General features: G+C 40.8%; 2 protein-coding genes across 2 annotated transcripts; both read right to left on the minus strand.

Moving 5' to 3' along the window:
• LOC102183346 (olfactory receptor 51E2) lies at positions 360–20,412 on the minus strand. Its single transcript, XM_005689835.2, has 2 exons — positions 20,330–20,412; positions 360–1,528 (listed from the first exon to the last, which is right to left on the minus strand). Exon 2 carries the CDS (start codon positions 1,491–1,493, stop codon positions 531–533), a length of 963 nt encoding a protein of 320 aa, XP_005689892.1. The 5' UTR covers positions 1,494–1,528; positions 20,330–20,412; the 3' UTR covers positions 360–530.
• On the minus strand, positions 9,306–10,250 carry LOC102183084 (olfactory receptor 51F2-like). Its single transcript, XM_005689834.2, has one exon. It carries the CDS (start codon positions 10,248–10,250, stop codon positions 9,306–9,308), a length of 945 nt encoding a protein of 314 aa, XP_005689891.2.

Consider the following 22,200-nt stretch of genomic DNA (forward strand, 5'->3'; position numbering starts at 1 on the left):
AACATAGGTTTCTTAGACTAATAACGAAAGCAATTTTTCCCTTGTGTAAAAGTCAAATTGTACTTTTGCCACTCTCCTTTACATTCTTTTGCTGCTTATTTTCTAATTTTAGCTTTTTATACAACAAGGATAGTAGTAATAGTGGTAGTGTTAGTCACTCAGTTGTGTCTGACTCTTTGCAACCTTAGGGACTGTAGCCCATCAGGCTCCCCTGTCCATGGGATTCTCCAGGCAAGAATACTGAAGTGGGTTGCCACACCCTCTTCCAGCAGATCTTCCTGACTCAGGGGTTGAACCCATGTCTCTTACATCTCCTGCACTGGTAGATGGGTTCTTTACCACTCATGCCCACCTGGGAAGCCTAGAAAATAATTATGGCAGCCTCAAAAATTTCACCCCAAACAGAGGAAGTATTTAGAAGCTAAACCAGAGAAAATCACCGATGTGTTTATGGGCAACTAAGATCAAGCTAGCATTAGGAAATCATTATATCAAGCCATTAAAGGTAAGAATAAGTGCAGTGGTAAGGGTCACTTGCCTCCCACAGGCTGAAACTCCCTGTCATAGCTGATCTTAAACGTAGCTAGCACCCGGGTTCTGATCTGTTTGGTCTTGGCACCATAAATGATGGGATTGATGACAGGAGGCAGAAGTAGGTAGACATCACCCATGAGAACATGCACAATGGGATGAAGGCTGTTCCCAAAGCGATGCACCACTGAAAGGCCGATGAGAGGCACATAGAAGGCCAGCACCACACCAATGTGTGACACACAGGTTCCAAAGGCCTTGGCCCGCTCCGACTTGGAAGGCAGTTGTAGAACTGTTCGTATAATCAGAAAATAGGACAAAGAGATGAACAGGGCATCCACACCCATGACCAGCAGGATGGCAGTAAGACCATAGACCACATTGGGCAATGTGTCTGCGTAGGCCAACTTCATTACATCCTGGTGCAAGCAATAGGAATGCGAGAGCACATTGGATTGGCAGAAGGCTAGCCGTTTGATGAGCAGAGGCAGTGGGATGAAGAAGAGGGATCCGCGGGCCACAGCCACCAGGCCAATCTGGGCTGTCACTGTGTTGTTGAGCACTGCGGCATGGCGCAGCGGGTGGCAGATTGCTACGTAACGGTCAAAGGACATGGCCAGTAGAATGGTGGACTCGATGGCTGAGAGAGCGTGAATAAAGAACATCTGGGTCATACAGGCATCAAAGGTGATCTCCCGGGAGTCGAACCAGAAGAGGGCGAGGATCTTGGGCATGGTGGATGTGGACAAGGCCAGGTCGATGGCTGCCAGCATGCAGAGAAAGAGGTACATGGGAGCGTGGAGGCTGCGCTCCATCCTTACGATGGAGACCACGATGCAATTTCCAAACAATGCCACAGCATACATAGAAAGCAGGGGAAAGCCAATCCAGAATTGAGCTGCTTCTAGTCCTGGGATACCAATAAGTACAAAGGTGGCATGTGTGAAGTTGCAGGTACTCATAGCTGGCACCGAGAAGGTGAGGTCACGCTGGCAGCCTGTTAGCCTGCTAAGACAGGAAGCACAATCAGAGAGGCTGTCCCCAGAGACCTGCAGACTGAACACACCTTAGCTCTCCTTCGCCTTCTCTCTTCTCTCACTCCTCCAAGTCATTTGTGTTGTTTCATAAAAAGGCTGTCTGAAGCCTCCTGTCAAAGGGCAAAGTGACAGCTCAGATTCACTTATCAGTCACTACTCTCAAAGTCCATTTACATTTGTAAAAGGGAACCTGGAGAGAACAATGCTCATCCCCAAAATCTGTCCTTCTCAAGCTCCCTGGGAATCATTTTTCTGCTCTATAAGCATTTACTTATAAGACTTACCATATATCAAGGATATTTGCTAGATACTGAAAATACAGAGACAAAAATGCATATTTTTGCCTTTCAGGTGCTGTGACACATCGTTTGCCTTTCAGATACCTTGCCTAGAGTGAAAGATAGATAAGTAATGAAAATATTAGGATCTTGGGATATGTGTTAGGAAAAGATGTGCATTTAATGCATAGGATGGGGAAAGCATCATCAGAGGAAACTCTCTGAAACAAGATGATCCTTCTGTTCAGTCCTGAAATATTGAGTAGAAATTAAAAAGACAGAGAAGGGAATACAAGGTAGAGCAAACAGTGGGGATAGCGAGATTTTTTATTTTGTTTTGGTTTTGCTTTGTTTGCTTGCAAATTTTCAGGATTCCAGGTCATCAGGTCTAAGGTCAGCAAGAGAGGAAAGATACAACTGTAATAAAAAAATAAAAACAATAAAAACAAACAAACAAAACCCACAAAATAAAAATTAAAGTAAAAAGGCCAAAGTCAATATCTTAAGGTAACAGGGAAGCTTATCTGGGGTCATCAAATGAAAGGTAGTAGCTCCCATTAATGAATTCTCTGGAGATGAAGGTGCTGGTAGGATCTTAGCTGCCAGGTGTGGCCCCTATGAAGGCTTTCTCTCTGTTCCTAGCTGATGGGCTCCTCTACTTTTGAAAGTTGTCTCTAAGCCCACTCTCACTGCTACAAAGAGAGCTTGAGATGAGTCTTGATGCTCCTAGAGCTTCATCTTTCTTGGAACCTCTGGCCATGAGTTATTTATATTAGGTGAGTCTTTGCTTTCTTAGGAAACTCAGTGTTGCTCTGCCTTATTCAATGTTCTGATCTCATCAAACTCTTTCCTGAAAGTCTCCCGAAGTACCCTGGTTTAGTTCAGTTCAGTCGCTCAGTCATGTCCCACTCTTTGTGACCCCGTGTATCGCAGCACGCCAGGCCTTCCTGTCTACCACCAACTCCCAGAGTTCACTCAGACTCACGGCCATCGAGTTAGTGATGACATCCAGCCATCTCATCCTCGGTCGTCCCCTTCTCCTCCTGCCCCCAATCCTTCCCAACATCAGAGTCTTTTCTAATGAGTCAACTCTTCACATGAGGTGGCCAAAGTACTGGAGTTTCAGCCTCAGCATCATTCCTTCCAAAGAAATCCCAGGGCTGATCTCCTTCAGAATGGACTGCTTGGATCTCCTTGCAGTCCAAGGGACTCTCAAGAGTCTTCTCCAACACCACAGTTCAAAAGCATCAATTCTTCGGCGCTCAGCCTTCTTCACAGTCCAACTCTCACATCCATACATGACTACTGGAAAAAAAAAATAGCCTTGACTAGACAGACCTTAGTCGGCAAAGTAATGTCTCTGTTTTTGAATATTCTATCCAGCTTGGTCATAACTTTTCTTCCAAGGAGTAAGCGTCTTTTAATTTCATGGCTGCAGTCACCATCTGCAATGATTTTGGAGCCCAAAAGATAAAGTCTGACACTGTTTCCCCATCTATTTCCCATGAAGTGATGGGACCACGTGCCATGATCTTCATTTTCTGAATGTTGAGCTTTAAGCCAACTTTTTCACTCTCCACTTTCACTTTCATACCCTGGTATATAGAGCTAATTGTCTCTAAAGAGCTAAAAGCTTGGCTTTTCAAAAAAAATAATAGAATACACTCTGCAGGTGACTTCATCAGTGATATTGGGATTAAACTGTTCATCCTCCCCACTTCTCCCCACCCCACCAGGATTCCTCTTCACTCCTAACCTGTGTCCTTTCTGCTGCTGAGACATGCTCTTATATTTGGCCTTAGTAGAGAGGGCTTGGAGAGGGTTTGGAGAGGAGAGTGACGAGGTATCTAAAAACACAATATGATAAAATGAAAACTAAACATTTTGACTTAGATTATCCTCATATTAGATAAGCAAGGAAGAACAGATCCAGGTTCAAAGGTCAGAAAATCTCTCCTCTGATGACTATTTGTTCTCCATTCTCAGACATGTGCCAAGATATTACAGCTACCTTCCTTGACAAATATCAGATCCCAGCTTTGTCCCCCTCAGCTGCTGTCAAAGAATGAAAAGTGTTTTTCAGAGGAGATGCTCACAAGCATGGAGGGTAGCAAGGGGAGGACAGTAATGCATTTCCCCTTTCTCAGCGCCTCTGATGACAACATCCACATGGGCAGACAAGAAGGGTCTCTGGTGGCCTCAGAGTCAGATATCTTCCTGACTCTTCTTTCCGCAGGGCACCTTTTCTGCTTTGCGGGTAGCAGCCTAAGACTTGGGGCCATTGTTTCATCTCCCCAGTTACCTATCCCAGAAGACCTCATGCTTTCCTCCCATGTGGTCTGGTCTTCTGCCCAAAGGGATGCTAGCCAGACCCACTTGCAGCTTCTCTTTGGGTCTGAGTGTGGCTGTAGCATCTATTGTCACTTGCCTTTCTGGGTGGCAGCTAACACTCTGGGACACTTCTTCCTCATCCATGAAGATGTGGGTGCGATACAAAGGCTTCCCTTTACCTTGCCATGAGACAGTTTGTAGGGTCTTCAGGGTTCCTTAGGACGTCAGGGACCATGGGCTGCCTGACCCCAGTGAGGGTGCACTCACTTGAATATGGCACAGTCCTGATGAGAGGCAACTGAAGCTGACTCTCCCTTTCAGGCACAGATTTATTTATAACTGCCTAGGACTCCCATGGGGATAGGCTATGGGACTACGGACTGAGGGCCTTGGGGCTGGGCAGGCAGGGAGCAAAACCTCCATGGCTACTTGTATGTCACTCCACAGGCTTCCCACTGTTTCAGTCTGGTGGGCGTGGATGGGCGAAGATTACCAGGGGCCCACTGCCTCTGCCGTCACTCCCACACCTAAACATACAGGGCTCTCGACAATCTATATCTGCCCCTCCAAGTAACTCAGACTCTAGTTAGCCACTTTACTAGACACAGCGGCCAGTGCATGTAGTTTGGTTCTGAGCTCTAGGAGTTCATATTCTCTTCACTGAGATAGTCACACAAAAATATAGTCCCATAATTTAAAATAAGGCCATGTACCTCTTGAACTTCTCTTTTCCCAGCCCCAGCTTTTCTTTCAGTTGATGAAATGGACTTTCAGGTGAGGAAGCCACTTTTCATTGCACCTGTGTCACAGATAAAGCATACACATGACCTAAAGTCTCTTTGCTTAGGTCATATGGTTCCTGAATTATAATATGGTCAGAGAACCAAGTATTTGGATTCTTTCTTTATTCACATTCAACAAAGATTTATCAAGCCTGGCATGCTGCAGTTCATGGGTCACAAAGAGTTGGACATGATCTAGCAACTGAACAATGACAGCAATGTAATAAGAAAAACAGACGCCACACATACAAATCTCCAGCCTCACAGAGTACTCTGGTTAGGGGCACAGACAGTAAATGGAGTTGCTATAAAAAATGAAAGAGAATGTTAGGTAGGCTTCAGGAGTAAAAAAATAAAGGGAAGAAGGAAATAAATACATCTCAAGGGGATAGTAGAAATTTTAAATGAAGCTATTGGACAATATTAAGAAGACCACACAGAATGAAAGCATTTGAGGAGAAGCCTAACAGAGTGAGAAATATATCCATGGAGGTATTTGAAGATGGCTATTCCAGGAAGAAGGAAAAGAAACCACAAATAAAATTCCTGAGAAGAGAATGTATCTGCGAGTTTAGAACACCAAGAAGGCCACTGTGCTGAGCAGGGGGAACCAGGACAAGAGTATTAGGGAGATACAATCAGAGAAGTAATGGGCAATTGGATCGTATAGGGCCTCATAGGACTTATGGAATTTTTAAGGATTTTGATTAAGAAGTCCAAGTGAAATAGTGGCCATGTGTCTACCACTGCTCTGGCCTTTAGGAAAATCTCCAATTCATTGTGAGCTTGTCCCTTGGGTCAAAGACGACATTTGCTCTGCACCCCACCCCCATGTCCCTTAACGTCTATATTATGTACTCCCTAGGAATGGAAGCTTACAAGTTGCTTGGATGGTTGCACAGTGGGGCTTTTCACATGTTAGTGTTGGTCCTGTGGGCGGGTGTTGATGGGAGAGAAACATCTGTAGAAGTAGTGAGAGCTTCCTGGCTGTCTAGTTCTTAAGACTGAAATTCCATCTCCTCCCATATTTAGGTCGCTGGGTACCCCCATCCATCTTCTCTAGCTCAAGCACCTCTTTGTCTCTCTCCCTTATCTCCCTGCCCTATCTTAAGTCATATCAAACAAAAATTGAGTCTGTGAACCCACATCATGTGAGCATTTTCTCTTATTTCTAATGGTGACTGAGACGTGGTCCCTTGATCTCAAGAAGTAAGGAGAGCCTTTTGTGGGGAGAATGCTTTCAGTAGCGTCTGAAAAAGGGTGCCATGACGAAGAAGCACAAAATGATGCAGGAGAACCTGAAAAGGGTATCAGACAGACTTGAGACATCATGAAAACATCTCTGAAGGAAAGCTGCTTCTACTTGGTCAGAGGGAAGAGAGTGAGGGTGCTGTAAGTGGAGGAGCCTGTGCAAAGGCTTGAAAGTGAGATAGAGCAATCAAGGCTAAGGAAATGCAAGTTGTTTTTTGTGCCTGGAGCACTGGGTGGAGAGGAAGCAACGAGTTTGAGCAGGCCACACAGATTTTATGATTTTTTTCTTCCTATCTGGCAGGAAGAGAGCTTAAAAGAAACAAAGTCCTTATTCTCAAAGACCTTACCTTTTAATGGGGAAGCTAGAAAAGATATAAATATGTAATGTGTTACAGAGGGTGTGAAAATGCTAGAAGTTAAAACAAGGTAGGTAAGGAAGAGAGTGAATGTAGGCAGGAACTGAGGAGAGGTGGTGTTGTCATTATTATTTTTTGTAGTATAAAGGGCCCTGTAGTAAGGGGGGGGGCATGAGCGGAGACTGCTTGGTGACAGGCAGTAAATCACGCATCGGGAGGAAGAACATCTCAAGTAAGGAGATCTGCAAGTGCAAAGTCTGAGGATGAAGCACACTCGGTGTATTTAGGGGATGTTTGGAGGTTAGTGTGGGTGTAGTAGGGTGAGTAGGAGAAGGCAATGGCACCCCACTCCAGTACTCTTGCCTGGAAAATCCCATGGATGGAGGAGCCTGGTAGGCTGCGGTCCATGGGGTCGCGAAGAGTAGGACACGACTGAGCGACTTCACTTTCACTTTTCACTTTCATGCACTGGAGAAGGCAATGGCAACCCACTCCAGTGTTCTTCCCTGGAGAATCCCAGGGGCGGGGGAGCCTGGTGGGCTGCCGTCTCTGGGGTCGCACAGAGTCGAACATGACTGAAGCGACTTAGCAGCCGCAGCAGCAGTACAGTGAGTAGGAGGAGAGCAGTAGGAGATGAAGTTGAGCTGATGAAGATGAGTCAGAGCACATAAATCCTTGTAAGGTATTATAATGACTATAAATGTTTCTTGGGTAAAACAGGAGACCTCTGGAACATGTTGCACAGAGGATGTGACATGCTTTGTCTTGTGTATTAAGATAATCCTTTTAACTACTGTGGGGAAAATAGACTGTACTATAAAGCAAATCAGGTTCAAAATGATGATGGCTTGGAACATGGTGGTAGCAGTAGAAGTAGTAGAAAGTAGTTGTACTCCAGATATCAACATCTGGAATATCTGGAATAAAGAGTAGGCAGCATTTGCTAAAGATTGGATGTAGAATAGGGGAGGTGAACATGTGCCAGAAATAACTCCAAGTCTTCTCTCAGCATCTTGAAAAGCAGAGTTCTGGGTTATAAAAAACCGTGATTGAGAATGTTTTTTCCTTGATGTGAATACCAGGATATGGTTTTGGATATGATGAGTCTAAGATGATTTTTAGATGTCCAAATGAAGATACTGATGCACAGGCAATTAGATATGAGTCTGGACTATATTATAAATACTTATTTGGGATTTACAAGCCTATAGATGGTATGTAAAGACATGATGTTACATTAGATGACCAGAAATGAGAATATAACAAAGAATAAGACAGGTCTCAAAACAAAGTTCTGGGACATTTCAACATGCAACAATAACAAAGATGAAGATTAACAGTAATTGACTCTGAAAATACTATTGTCAAACATGCTGAGGATTTTGATATCATCCTAACGATTAAATAGCTGGTACTGTGAATAAATTCCCTGTAGCTATGAATGACTACTTCTGCTTCCTTGTTGGATCTGATACCAGCTATAGGGCCCACCATTACTGAGTGATTACTGAGTGATTACTGAGTGATACCAATGTATCAATGAAACATGCACTTTAAATTTTTGAGAATTATTGGATATACCCAGGTTGGAAAAAATAATTAACTTGCTGGATTAAGCCATACATGAAATAAATGCTATAAATTAAAACAATTCTAATAACACAACTTGTAATTCCTTTGCAGTTCTAGTCACTTTTCAGTTTCTTCTGGGGCAGAATGTTAAGGGAGGTCAGAAAGAAATTCTGGAATATGCTTAGCTGGGAGAGAACATCAGGTAGAAATACATTTGTGAGGTTTGAGGATTTTGTTTTAAGCTTTTATTTGATTAATTGGTTGAAAATTTCTGGAGAATACAGTTTTATTTTTTTTTGTTTGTTTGGCTAAATTGTGTCCCCCCAGTACAAGTTAGTTAATTTATGTACTCTGCTGCTCAGACGGTCAGTCGTGTCCCATTCTCTGCGACCTCATGGACTGTAGTCTGCCAGGCTCCTCTGTCATGGAGTTCTCCTGGCAAGAATACTGGAGTGGGCTGCCATTTCCTCCTCTAGGGGATCCAATTCATGTATAATTATATGCTATATTGTATATACATGTTTATATTACATATAAATATAGTATAGATATATAAATACATATATTGTTTATACTACATACACCATTAAAGTTAAGAGTAGGAGGACCCTGAAATAAGTCAGTTTGCAGGTGGAAAGGAAATATGGCTTTGTTACTTACTATCTGTTTAAGCATGTTAACATTTTTGTGCTTCAGTTTTTCTCATTAATACTAAAAGTGACTATCTTATCATTTTGTTTCAAATATAAAAATGTGTTAATATGTGTAAAAAACAGAATAATGACTGGTTAAAGGAAATAATAAAATTAGTTAAAATTATTATTACAGTTAGAAAATACTACCTATTTCTCAAAAAGGAGTGACTTTTTCATACTGCGTCATCTTACCTGCTGAGAGGAGGATGAAGTAAAAGGAGACAGACTACTGGCAGGATAAACAACAGTTTAGAATAAGCAGTCATTGGAGGAGAAATTCTAAACAGTAAAGCTGTTCGTTCCTCCTATTCTAATGTCTTGTCTCCTCGTTTGTAAAATAAATGGGTCAGTCAAGCTGATTTTCTAAATATATTTCATCTTTGATTTTAAATATTTGCACATTTGGCATCAACGATCACCAGATTCACCTTTCAATTGATAAAACAACCTGACATAGATTGTTTCTATGATTCTATGTGTCTTTGGAATGGAGAATTTTTATCACAGCTCTGCGTATCTGTTTTGTCTTCACGCTGTAGATGATGGGGTTCATGACAGGGGGGATTAGCAAGTAGGTGTTAGCAATCATAGTATGTACATAGGCTGGGGCCCATTTCCCAAACCTGTGAACAAAGGACAGACTGATCAATGGGATATAGAAAATGGCAACAGCCCCAATATGAGAGATACATGTGCTGAAGGCTTTCTTCCTCTCTTCTGGGGATGCAATGCTGAGGATAGTCTTGATGATCAAAACATACGAACAGGGGATGAGGATCGAGTCCACACCAACAGTAGAGATCATGGCAGTCAGCCCCACTGCATTGTTGAGCCTGGTGTCTGTGCACGAGAGCTTCATCACATCCGGGTGGAAGCAGTAGGAGTGGTGGAGCACGCGGCTGCGGCAATAGGACAGTCTCGTAAGAAGTGCTACCATTGGCGTGAGCGTTAGCACCCCCCTGATGACAATGGCCACTCCAATCTGAGTTATTCTGGAGTCTGTCAAAATGATGGCATACCTGAGGGGGTCAGAGATGGCCACAAAACGATCAAAAGCCATGGCCAACAACACTGATGACTCCATGACAGTGAAGAATTTAATAAAGAACATCTGTGACAAGCAGGCATTAAAGCTGATCTCCCTGGCATTGAACCAGAAGATACCCAGCATGGTGAACAGAGTGGATATTGACAAGCCAAGGTCAGTGGTGGACAGCATGGAGAGGAAATAATACATGGGCTCGTGGAGGCTGGGCTGAGTGACGATGGCAAAGAGAACCAGGCTGTTTCCTGAGAGAGCAGTTGCATAGAGAAAGCAGAAGGGAATGGAGATCCAGCTGTGAAAGGCTTCCAGCCCGGGAACACCCGTCAGCAGGAAAATGACGGAAGAGGATGTGGTATTTTTCAAGTTTGACATGATGAATTAAAAAGTACAGAATTCCAAGATGAAATTCTGGAATAACCAAAAAACTTACATTTAAACAGGCAATCCAATTATGAATAATTTTATTCAACCAAAAGCTAACCATAGATGAAGATCTATATACTATGTACATATGAATGGCTGATATAAATTGATAAAATAATTGAAAAATTTCAACTGCTTTAAAAATACTTTTTTTTTTTTTTTTTGTATTTGCTCCTGCTCATGATTTTTCTTCTCTGGAGCATTTTGCTGATAGCAAGGTTTATATTATGTGACCTTTTCCTCTAGCCAGAGATAGCAGAACTAAGAAAACACACTTGATCCAAGACTGGCTGATCATAGTCCATCCTCTTTGGAATATATTCTGTATAGTTGGCATCAGGGACAGATGATTGAAGATTTGGAAGAGCAGTATTACATTGGTCGAGAGAAGAGAAAGCAGTGAAGCTTACAGATAATTTGGGAAGCGAGAAAATATTGAGAGATACTTATAATGCAAAATTACATGTATTATGTGATAATAAATGACTTAGGCATCAGTGCGGTCATGTGCAGGTGACTATAGTATCTAATCTTTCAAATGACCCCTGTCATTTAACCCTTGTCCAGACCCTTACAGCATCTGGAATTGCATTAGAGAGATGGAGAGCTAGAACACAGACTTATTACCTACAGAGGCCTCTGGCCCCTGCTTGATATAACATGCTGTCAGTTTCAAATATATTTCTTCAATTTCTTTAAAAACTAGCTTTTCTCCATTAGCAAAGAACAGATTTTTCTCCATTTTGTTAAGACATGCTTCTGAGGAGACACCTAATATAATTTTACTGCTTTGCTTTGGAGGGGAACATAACTTTATTTTTCATTGAGTAAGTAATTGCAGCCTGGATAAATAGGTCTGTATAAGTTGGAAGAAGAGGTATGGGAAAAACAGAGATTAGTATTCCAAAGCTTTTAGCATGGCATATGTGAAAGAGGGTTGAGCCAGAATGAACTTGTAACCAATGTTAAGATCACTGTTCCTTAAGGGAACCTAAGGGTTTCCAGAACACACAGTTTTACCCAAACTGCAAGGTCAAGAATTCCCTAAATAAATCTCTTAGTTTTAACAGGAAATTTTTAATTTGATTAATGGAAAATTCAAGGAAAAAAGAGTGTTAAATTACATGAGTTGGTCAAATCAGTGAACTATGACTTCATATTCCCCAGTTTAGAAAAATTAGATTGTTCTCAGAGAACCAATTAAATTGCTGTCAGAATATATTAGCAAATCTCATAAGGGAAATGAGAGTTAACAAAAAGGGAATATTTATTTAAAAAGGAATTTCTTTTTCTGGTTACTACTCCCATGACACTGCCATGGATTTGATCATTTTATAGAACTGAAGTATCAAGGTTCCTTAGTGGTCCAGGGGTTAAAAAAAAAACTGCCTGCTAATCAGGGGACACAAATGTGATTCCTGGTCTGAGAAGATCCCCCATGTCTTGGGGCAAATAAGGTTATGTGCCTCAAGTACTGAAGCCTGGGTACTTAGAGCCCATGCTCTGCCATAAGAGAAACCACTGCGATGAGAAGTGCATGCCTCTGCTAGAGAGTAACCTCTGCTTGCTGCAACTAGAGAAATCACACGCAGCAAGAGAGACCCAGAGCAGCCAAAAATAAATAAATAAACAATTAAAAAATACTTAAAAAAATGAAGTAGATACTGTCTCACGCAACTGGCATGTATTTAACAATTAACTGTGAAAGTTTGAAAGATTAACAGGTTCTATTAGCACTTTTTGAAATTAATTATAACTATAGCGATTCCTGAACATCTTTTTTTTTTTTTTTACAGCTTTTACATTTAATAAGTATGTATTGATCAGGAAGATAAACTAAAAATCTATTAAATGAATGATACTCATGATAATTTATAATAATGGGTTCACATCTCATTTTCCACAAGTCTTTGACCTATTTCTTATCATTTTTCATAGAATTTAGGACTCAGTTTTTGAAGTTAACAACTTTCTGAGGTTACTTGGAAGTAGAAAAATTATTAAAAAAAGGAATCACTTCAGTTCTGTGTACAAAATGTTTGGGGTACTTGCAAAAGGCTTTCCAAGAAAAACAGTACTTGAAATAATTCCACATTTTGTGTATGTCAAGACAAAGTATTCCAAGCCAGAAACTGTTGAGAGAATGAGCTTGTAATATTGTTTCTTTGCTCTTGCCTTACACTCTGAGACATTTCCTGAGCACCTACTCTGGGTACAGTGCTGTGCTAGAAGCTAAGATATAACACAAACAAAACACCTCTTACAAGGTTTATAATTAAAAGAGAGTGAATGCTGCTGCTTATAAATAATTTCAACATCCAGCATATTATGATGAATAATAAAAATTGTCATGAGAATACAAAAGACCAGATTATGTCAGCACTAATGGCACAAAGCAAGCAAAATAACGGAGGTTTGGTGCCTGAGAAAACCAGAGATGTCAGGACCTCATCACTGAGAGGCAGAAAACCTCATCTTTAAAGAGAGCCCAGTGACACTGTTGAAAAAAAAGGAAAATTACCTGTTTGAAAAAGCCAGGCACTGTGTACTAAGCATGTGCATATCAGCGGAATCACAGGCAAAGAAATGCCACTACTTGTAGAACTCTTAAATGGAAGAAAGTAGGGAAAACCACTACACCATTCAGGTACGACCTAAATCAAATCCCTTACAATTATACAGTGGAAGTGACAAATAGATTCAAGGGATTAGATCTCATAGAGTGCCTGAAAAACTATGGACAGAGGTTCATGACATTGTACAGGAGGCAGAGATCAAGACTATCTCCAAGCAAAAGAAATGCAAAAAGGCAAAATGATTATCTGAGGAGGCCTTATAAATAGCTGAGAAAAGAAGAGAAGTGAAAGGCAAAGGAGAAAAGGAAAGATACACCCTTTCTGACTCTGAATGCAGAGTTCCAAAGAATAGCAAAGAGAGATAAGAAAACCTTTCTCAATGATCAATGGAAAGAAATAGAGGAAAACAATAGAATGGGAAAGTCTTGAGATTTCTTCAAGAAAATTAGAGATCCAAGGGAACATTTCATGCAAAGATGGGCACAATAAAGGACAGAAGTGGTATGGACCTAACAGAAGCAGAAGATATTACAAAGAGGTGGCAAGAATACACAGAAAAATTATACAAAAAAGATCTTCATGACCCAGGTAATCATAATGGTGTGATCACCAACCTAGAGCTAGACATCCTGGAATGCGAAGTCAAGTGGGCCTTAAGAAGCATCAGTATGATCAAAGCTAGTGGAGGTGATAGAATTCCAGTTGAGCTATTTCAAATTCTAAAAGATGATGCTGTGAAAGTGCTGCACTCAATATGCCAGCCAAATTGGAAAACTCAGCAGTGGCTGCAGGACTGGAAAAGTACAGTTTTATTCCAATCCCAAAGATAAGCAATGCCAAAGAATGCTCAAGCTACTGCACAATTGCCCTCATCTCGCACACTAGTAAAGTAATGTTCAAAATTCTCCAAGCCAGGCTTCACCAGTACATGCGTGAACCATGGGCTTCAAGATGTTTAAGCTGGATTTAAAAAAGGCAGAGGAACCAGAGATCAAATTGCCAACATCCATTGGATCATTGAAAAAGCAAGAGAGTTCCAGAAAAAAAAAAAAAAAAAAAAACAAAAAAAAAACAAAACAAAACTATTTCTGCTTTACTGACTATGCCAAAGCCTTTGACTGTGTGGGTCACAATAAACTGTGGAAAATTCTGAAAGGGATTGGATACCAGACCACCTGACCTGCCTCTTGAGAAACCTATATGCAGGTCAGGAAGCAACAGTTAGAACTGGACATGGAACAACAGACTGGTTCCAAATCGGGAAAGTCCATAAAGGCTGTATATTGTCACCTTGCATATTTATAACTTATATGCAGAGGACATCATGAGAAACACTGGGCTGGATGAAGCACAAGCTGGAATCAAGATTGCCAGGAGAAATATCAGTAACCTCAGATATGCAGAGGACACCACCCTTATGGCAGAAAGTGAAAAATAACTAAAGAAAATCTTGTTGGCAGTGAAAGAGGAGAGTGAAAAAGTTGGCTTAAAACTTAACTTTCAGAAAACTAAGATCATGGCATCTGATTCCATCACTTCATAGCAAGTTGATGTGGAAGCAATGGAAATAGTGACAGACTTTATTTTTTGGGGATCCAAAATCACTGCAGATGGTGACTGCAGCCATGAAATTGAAAGATGTTTGTTCCTTGGAAGAAAAGCGATGACCAACTTAGACAGCATATTAAAAAGCAGAGACATTACTTTGCCAGCAAAGGTCCATCTAGTCAAAGCTATGGTTTTTCTAGTAGTCATGCGTGGATGTGAGAGTTGGACCATAAAGAAAGCTGAGTGCCAAAGAATTGATGCTTTTGAACTGTGGTGTTGGAGAAGACTCTTGAGAGTCCCTTGGAGTGCAAGGACATCAAACCAGTCAATCCTAAAGGAAATCAGTCCTGAATATTCACTGGAAGGACTGATCCTAAAGCTGAAGCTCTAATACTCTGGTCACCAGATGCAAAGAATGGACAAATGGGAAAGACCCTGATGCTGGGAAAGACTGAAGGCAGGAGGAGAAGGTGATGACAGAGAATGAGATGGCTGGATGGCATCACCGACTCAATGGAGGTGAGTTTGAGCAAGTTCTGGGAGTTGGTGATGGACAGGAAAGTCTGGCGTGCTCTAGTCCATATGATCGCAAAGAGTTCGATAGGACTGAGTGACTGAATTGAACTGAACTGTAAAGTATGTGAAGGTAAGATGCTTCAAAGTGACAGATAAGACAAAACTAATGTGGAGCGACAGATTCTGAATACAAGTATACATGAATGTGTTTGACTGTGTTCTAAGAAATATTAGTTCCAAGAAATCTTAAGTGATGAGATAGATTTTAACTCTGTAAAGTTTTGATGGTTGGGTGTGAGTTTACAAGGATGGAAATCAAAGATATGTTCTTGACATAGATAACAAGGAAGCAGAGGCTGAATGATATATTACAATTTGTTGGAAGACTACTGAGCCTTAAATGTGAAGCTGGGTGCTATAGGAAATAAAGTAAGAGAAGGTGGGGGCTAGGACATGAATATCTTGAATTCCATGGAAGAGATTAGGAATTTGGATTTTATTTCCAGAGCATCAGAAGCCAGGCATTTCCAAATATTTTATGAATAGCTAAATAAATAATTCTTCATCTCCTCTAATTTAACTCCAGGAAGATTCCTTTCCTTCTTTAGTGTCTTATTTAGTACAACTGACTCCCTTCCTGCACTCTAAAATACTCAAGTTTTATCCCAATCTATTAATGAAAGCTTCCCACACATTTATATTGATTTTTTCCAACACACGCAATTCAACCAAGACAGATTGATCATCCTTCTTAACCAGCCACTGTGCTTATCTAGTGGAATAAGTAGAACACAAACTGTTTCTCTCTCAGTTTCCTGCCATATTTTATAATAACAAAAATGTTCTTTGAAAGGCAGTATACTTTTGTTTATCATTCCTTCACTCTCAGTAACAATCCAGATTATTTCTCTAATGACTCTCAGAACATTCTCGAACTGTCACCAATGACTTCCTAAATACCAAGTCCAAAAGTTTATTTGCACATTCAGTTTCCTCTCCCTTATTTCACATTTTCTCAGTGTTGACTATCTCCTCTTTGAAATTGTCTCCTTTATTAGCTTCAGTGATAGTGATTCTATAAGGATTTTTGCCCTGGTGATCAAACAATATTTTTGTTCCCTGTCTTGTAATTGTGCTATTCTTTAAGACTGTCTGTAAGACTTTTTTGGGCTCCAAAAGCACTGTAGATAGTGACTGCAGCCACAAAATTAAAAGACACTTGCTCCTTGGAAGCAAAGCTATGGCCAACCTAGACAACATATTAAAAAGCAGAGACATTATCAACAAAGGTCCATCTAGTCAAAGCTATGGTTTTTCCAGTAGTCATGTATGGATTATGAAGGTTGGACTACAATATTGTAAAGTAATTAGCCTCCAATTAAAATAAATAAATTTAAATTAAGAAAAAATAAAGAAAGCTGAGCACCGAAAAATTGATGCTTTTGAACTGTGGTATTGGAGAAGACTCTTGAGAGTCCCTTGGACTGCAAGGAGATCCAACTAGCCCATCCTAAAGGAAATCAGTCATGAATATTCATTGGAAGGACTGATGCTGAAGCAGAAGCTCCAATACTTTGGCCACCTGATGTGAAAAACCGGCTTATTTGAAAAGACCCTGATGCGGGGAAAGATTGAAGGCAGGAGGAGAAGGGGACAACAGAGGATGAGATGGTTGGATGGCATCACTGACGCGATGGACCTGAGTTTGAGTAGGCTCTGGGAGTTGGTGATGGATAGGGAAGCCTGGTGTGTTGCAGTCCATGGGGTCACAAAGAGTTGGACATGACTGAGCAACTGAACTAAACTGAAGGCTGTCATTTTCTTCCAAGAAGTTCCTCTTATTTTTTGCTCTCCATATATTCTTCTTGTGATATAACAGTTATTCCCATGGCTTTAAATAGCGCTTATATCCTGATGACTCACAAACCTGAGATCTATTTATGGCCTCTCCAAAGTTCTGCATTTTAAAAGTTAATAGAAATGGCACCTCATTGTGGTTTTGATTTGCATTTCTCTGATAATGAGTGACGTTGAGCATCTTTTCATGTGTTTGTTAGCCATCTTAAAAAACTGGAAATAGAACTGCCTTGCTGCTGTTAAGTCACTTCAGTCATGTTCGACTCTGTGTGACCCCATAGACGGCAGCCCACCAGGCTCCCCCATCCCTGGAATTCTCCAGGCAAGAACACTGGAGTGGGTTGCCATTTCCTTCTCTAATGCATGAAAGTGAAAAGTGAAACTGAAGTCGCTCAGTCATGTCCGACTCTTCGCGACCCCATGGACTGCAGCCTACCAGGCTCCTCTGTCCATGGGATTTTCCAGGCAAGAGTACTGGAGTGGGGTGCCATTATGACCCAGCAATCCCACTGTTGGGCATACACATTAAGGAAACCAGATTTGAAAGAGACACGTGCACCCCAATGTTCATTGCAGCACTGTTTACAATAGCCAGGACATGGAAGCAACCTAGATCTCCATCAGCAGATGAATGGATAAGAAAGCTGTGGTACATAAACACAATGGAGTATTACTCAGCCATTAAAAAAATACATTTGAATCAGTTCTAATGAGGTAGATGAAACTGGAGCCTATTATACAGAGTGAAATAAGCCAGAAAGAAAAACGCCAATACAGTATACTAACGCATATATATGGAATTTAGAAAGATGGTAATGATAACCCTGTATGCGAGACAGCAAAAGAGACACAGATGTATAGAACAGTCTTTTGGACTCTGTGGGAGAGGGCGAGGGTGGGATGATTTGGGAGAATGGCATTGAAACATGTATAATATCGTATACGAAATGAGTTGCCAGCCCAGGTTCAATGCATGATACTGGATGCTTAAGACTGGTGCACTGGGACGACCCAGAGGGATGGTACGGGGAGGGAGGATGGAGGGGAGTTCAGGATGGGGAACACGTGTATACCTGTGGCAGATACATGTTTATGTATGGCAGAACCAATACAATATTATAAAGTAATTAACCTCCAATTAAAATAAATAAAGTTAAAAAAAAAGAAAATTAGATACTACTACTACAAAAAAATAGTGCAGGACGTGAAACTGATTTAACAACCATCCATGGAAGAAAAGCTGTGAGATTTTATTGACTGAAAGTTCAGCAGGAGCGAGAGAAGTAGTGTGGCAAACGTTTGTTGCATTCTGAGAAGCATGGTGGCCAAGACCAGCCTGGGAAAGATTTAACTTCACCTGGCAGTTGTTCTGCGCTACCTGGATCATCATCTGGAGTTCTGGTAGCTAGATTTTCAAGGAATGTTTCTGGCTGATGTTTTTGGACACTTCCATGTGACATTTCATTTTCATAATGTGTGCCTGTGTTCTGAACCCATCTACTGAGAATTAGTAGCTCTTAATACTTAGGGGGGAAAATGTCAAATAACATATGAAGAAGAATCAAGTGACAAACAGTGGGCCTATGAATACCCAATCACAAATTAGAGATGGAGTATTGCCTCACAATCAAATGCTTTCTTCAAGTAACATTAAGTAAGATTCCGATGAAGATGAAATTAATCCTTACTGTTCTGCTTAGGACTTCAGATCTCATGGATGCAAAATAAGCAGTATGTTTGCTTATTATAATGGAAACCAAATGGGATATCAAAGCACTATATCACAGATGCAGAGCCTATTAACTAGAAACTTGATCTCTTTCAGTATGTGTGGGAATTACAACCATGCTTGTATTGTGCTAAATAAATTATAATATCCAAAAAAAAAGTTAATAGAATCTTTGAAGCTGTAAGATTTTTAGGCTTCAACTAGGTCATGGAAGTAGAATGAGTAAGTCAAATAGATGATGTAGAAAAAGACTGGCAGTAGTTTGGAGAACAAATCAAAGCTCTCTGCTTAGGGCCAGTGAATAAAATGTGAATAAACTATTTTATCTATACCTGAAGGATACCTCCACCCATATATCCTCAGACAGCTCAGTCAGTAAGAATCAAGAAGATCCTACTCCCTCTCCCATTCCAAACCTGGGTCCCTCTTCTTTGCTTCATTTACCAGAAAATGACATTGAACTCTAGCAGATCATCTGCTCAGAACTGCCTCCCTCATGCACACACATACCACACATACTCACCATCCACTCACTTAGCCTCAATATTAATTTTATTTCTGAAATGTCAAAAACTGGAGCCACAAGAGGATTTCATATGGAGACTTAGTAATAGCAGTCTGTTTGGTCGTGGAACCTTGCAGTTGTATTTCATTGCAATCTTCTTAAATAAAAAACATGAACTGATCTTAAAGAATAAAGGAGGACTAATGAATATGGTTAGGAGGAAGCACAAAAATTCCCTCAAATGAACATTTTGTGTAGCCGTCACCAGAAGGTCTGTTCAGCCCATCCTCTGAGTTCCTGCACAGCCTTCATTTTCTCTTATGGGAAATAAGCTACAGTTTCTCTACTAATTTTTTTGTCCACTTTGATCACAGTGATGCACTTTGTCCATTGCACTGCCATGAGCTGCAGTTTGTGGTGATGGCTTTAATGGCTGAATTAGACTATATAATATTATCTGTATTGTCCAAGTCATTGCCAACAGCATGGCTATTGTGTGACTGATCTGGGTTTAGATCCTTGCTCAAACACCAACTAGTTTTGAGACCTTGTATAGTGATAATGACAAAAATATAACAACAATTACTGCTCTATGAACATTACTTTGCCCAGTACTCTATAAGCATTTTATCTTTTCATCTTTATTATAACACCATGGAGCAGTATTATATTCACTTTTCTGATGAATAAATTGAATATGAAAGAAGTTATGAAACATATACAAGACCATGTACAACTAGTGAACATCAGAGTAGGGATTCTAAACCCATTTCTTTCTTTTTTTTTTAATAAAAAAAAACCCATTTCTTTTTAATTTCAATGCTCAGGCTCTCAAAAACTATTCTCACTAAAACCTACAAGTAGTGTAAACTTTCTTTCATTTGTTTTCCTTCTCTGTGAGATTGAACACACACTGTGTCTAGTATAGTACCTGGCATGCATTAGATGTTCAAAATTGGTATTTTTTCATTTTTAGTAAGAATCACTGGGCTTTTCAGCCCCTGAAAACCTCCTTAGTTTTCTTGAGCACCAAACCACTAACTAGGATAAATGTATTAGCAACTGATTAAGTCATTTGACTAATGAACAGCAGGATATCCCACCCACACCTGACAGAACAAAACACCCCTTTTCTACAGCTTTCCTGAGAATAAATAATTATATAAATTCTACCCTCCATCTCAGCCCACCATCCCATTATCTAGGCTAATTCTGCTCCGGGTGAGGAGACGCTCATCTGTGGGTAGGAAAGTTCGGCTTGCCTAGAGTTGAGCTTTTTCAAAACAATGTTACTTACAGGGCCCATACAGCAGTTTTCCTGTCCCTCTCGGGCTGACTCACAATGCCGGGAAGGCTTTAGATCCAGCTGAGGGTGAGCTTATGAGAAGACTTACTGGCTGTCTGGCTGGAGACAGTCTCAGAACCGAGCAGCCAACTCCCTTTGGTGTTGTCACTCACTACGTCTCTAGAGTATGCTGGTTCCCAGAAGACTTCTTTTGCCTCATATAGTCTTTTTATGCCTTCCATTAAGCAACTGCATTTTGCGGCTATGTGCTTTATAGGCTGATGTAATTTTTTGTACTGTGCCCTTTTATTGAAGGGTTTCGCATATGAACAGTTTGGAGATATGTCACATACCATAAATTCCACCATTTATAGTGTACAATTTTAAAAGTTCTAGTAAATTCACAAAGTTGTGCAACAACCATCATCACAGTCTGATTTTAGAAAATATTCATCACCCCCAAAAGAAACTCCATACTCATTTGCAGTCACTCTAAAGAGGACTTTTTTTTAGAATGAAATTTTATACCCAACTGCTAAAATCCACCAGCTATTGTGAATGTAAGTCATACTCTACCCCATAGTATCTGTCATTAAGTACAGTCTTGTTTTATTAAACTACCCACCAATAGCCTCTCTCACAAAAAATATTATCTATCTGTACATATTCAGTAATAAAATTGTCCTAAATTCTGAACATCAAGCTAAGTGCTGCTGCTGCTGCTGCTGCTGCTGCTGCTGCTGCTGCTGCTGCTAGGTCACTTCAGTCATGCCCGACTCTGTGTGACTCCATAGACGGCAGCCCCCTGTAGGCTCCACCGTCCCTGGGATTCTCCAGGCAAGAACACTGGAGTGGGTTGCCATTTCCTTCTCCAATGCATGAAAGTGAAAAGTGAGAGTGAAGTCGCTCAGTCGTGTCCGATTCTTAGTGAACCCATGGACTGCAGCCCACCAGGCTCCTCTGTCCATGGGATTTTCCAGGCAAGAGTACTGGAGTGGGGTGCCATTGCCTTCTCCGAAGTGCTAGAGATTTAAAAAAAAGAATATAACAATAATTCTTACTGTTCAGGGTCTCCTGGTTTAGTACAGAAAACAGGTTAACTGATAATTTCTGATACTGATAACCAATGATTAGATTACCACAGAGCCTGAACTAAGTGTTGGTGAATATAGTAAATAAAAATCTCAGTCCATCGTTGAGGTGTGCAGAAAATTAAGTTTTTTTACTTTTGCATAACTCAACCTATTTTCTGTTTTAAAGTTCCAGCCCACTAGGTGGAAGAAAACTAATCACAGTAATTTGGGGTTCTACCTACTTGTGTTCAAATGTGGAGGATCTTATATTGCACATCTGAGTACGCCTGATGTGAGGTGAATATTATCTTCCTTTCAGTTCAGTTCAGTTCAGTTGCTCAGTCGTGTCCAACTCTTTGTGACCCCATGAATCACAGCACGCCAGGCCTCCCTGTCCATCACCAAATCCCGGAGTTCACTCAGACTCACTTCCATCGAGTCAGTGATGCCATCCAGCCATCTCATCCTCGGTCGCCCCCTTCTCCTCCTGACCGCAATCCCTCCCAGCATCAGAGTCTTTTCCAATGAGTCAACTCTTCTCATGAGGTGCCCAAAGTACTGGAGTTTCAGCTTTAGCATCATTCCTTCCAAAGAAATCCCAGGGTTGATCTTCAGAATGGACTGGTTGGATCTCCTTGCAGTCCAAGGGACTCTCAAGAGTCTTCTCCAACACCACAGTTCAAAAGCATCAATTATTCCTTAGTCTTTGGTAATTAGTACCCACATATTTCTTTGTGAAGTCCATCGTCTCTACTTACGGTACCTTTATATCTTTAAATATTGCCACCATTTCTGGACCACTCTTAGAGT

Source organism: Capra hircus, chromosome 15 (assembly GCF_001704415.2).
Source record: "Capra hircus breed San Clemente chromosome 15, ASM170441v1, whole genome shotgun sequence".
Taxonomy (NCBI): domain Eukaryota; kingdom Metazoa; phylum Chordata; class Mammalia; order Artiodactyla; family Bovidae; genus Capra; species Capra hircus.

What these genes read in the sequence shown, in the direction of transcription:
- LOC102183346 (XM_005689835.2), bottom strand. Translation starts at nt 1,493, where the DNA reads ATGAGTACCTGCAACTTCACACATGCCACCTTTGTACTTATTGGTATC.
- LOC102183084 (XM_005689834.2), bottom strand. Translation starts at nt 10,250, where the DNA reads ATGTCAAACTTGAAAAATACCACATCCTCTTCCGTCATTTTCCTGCTG.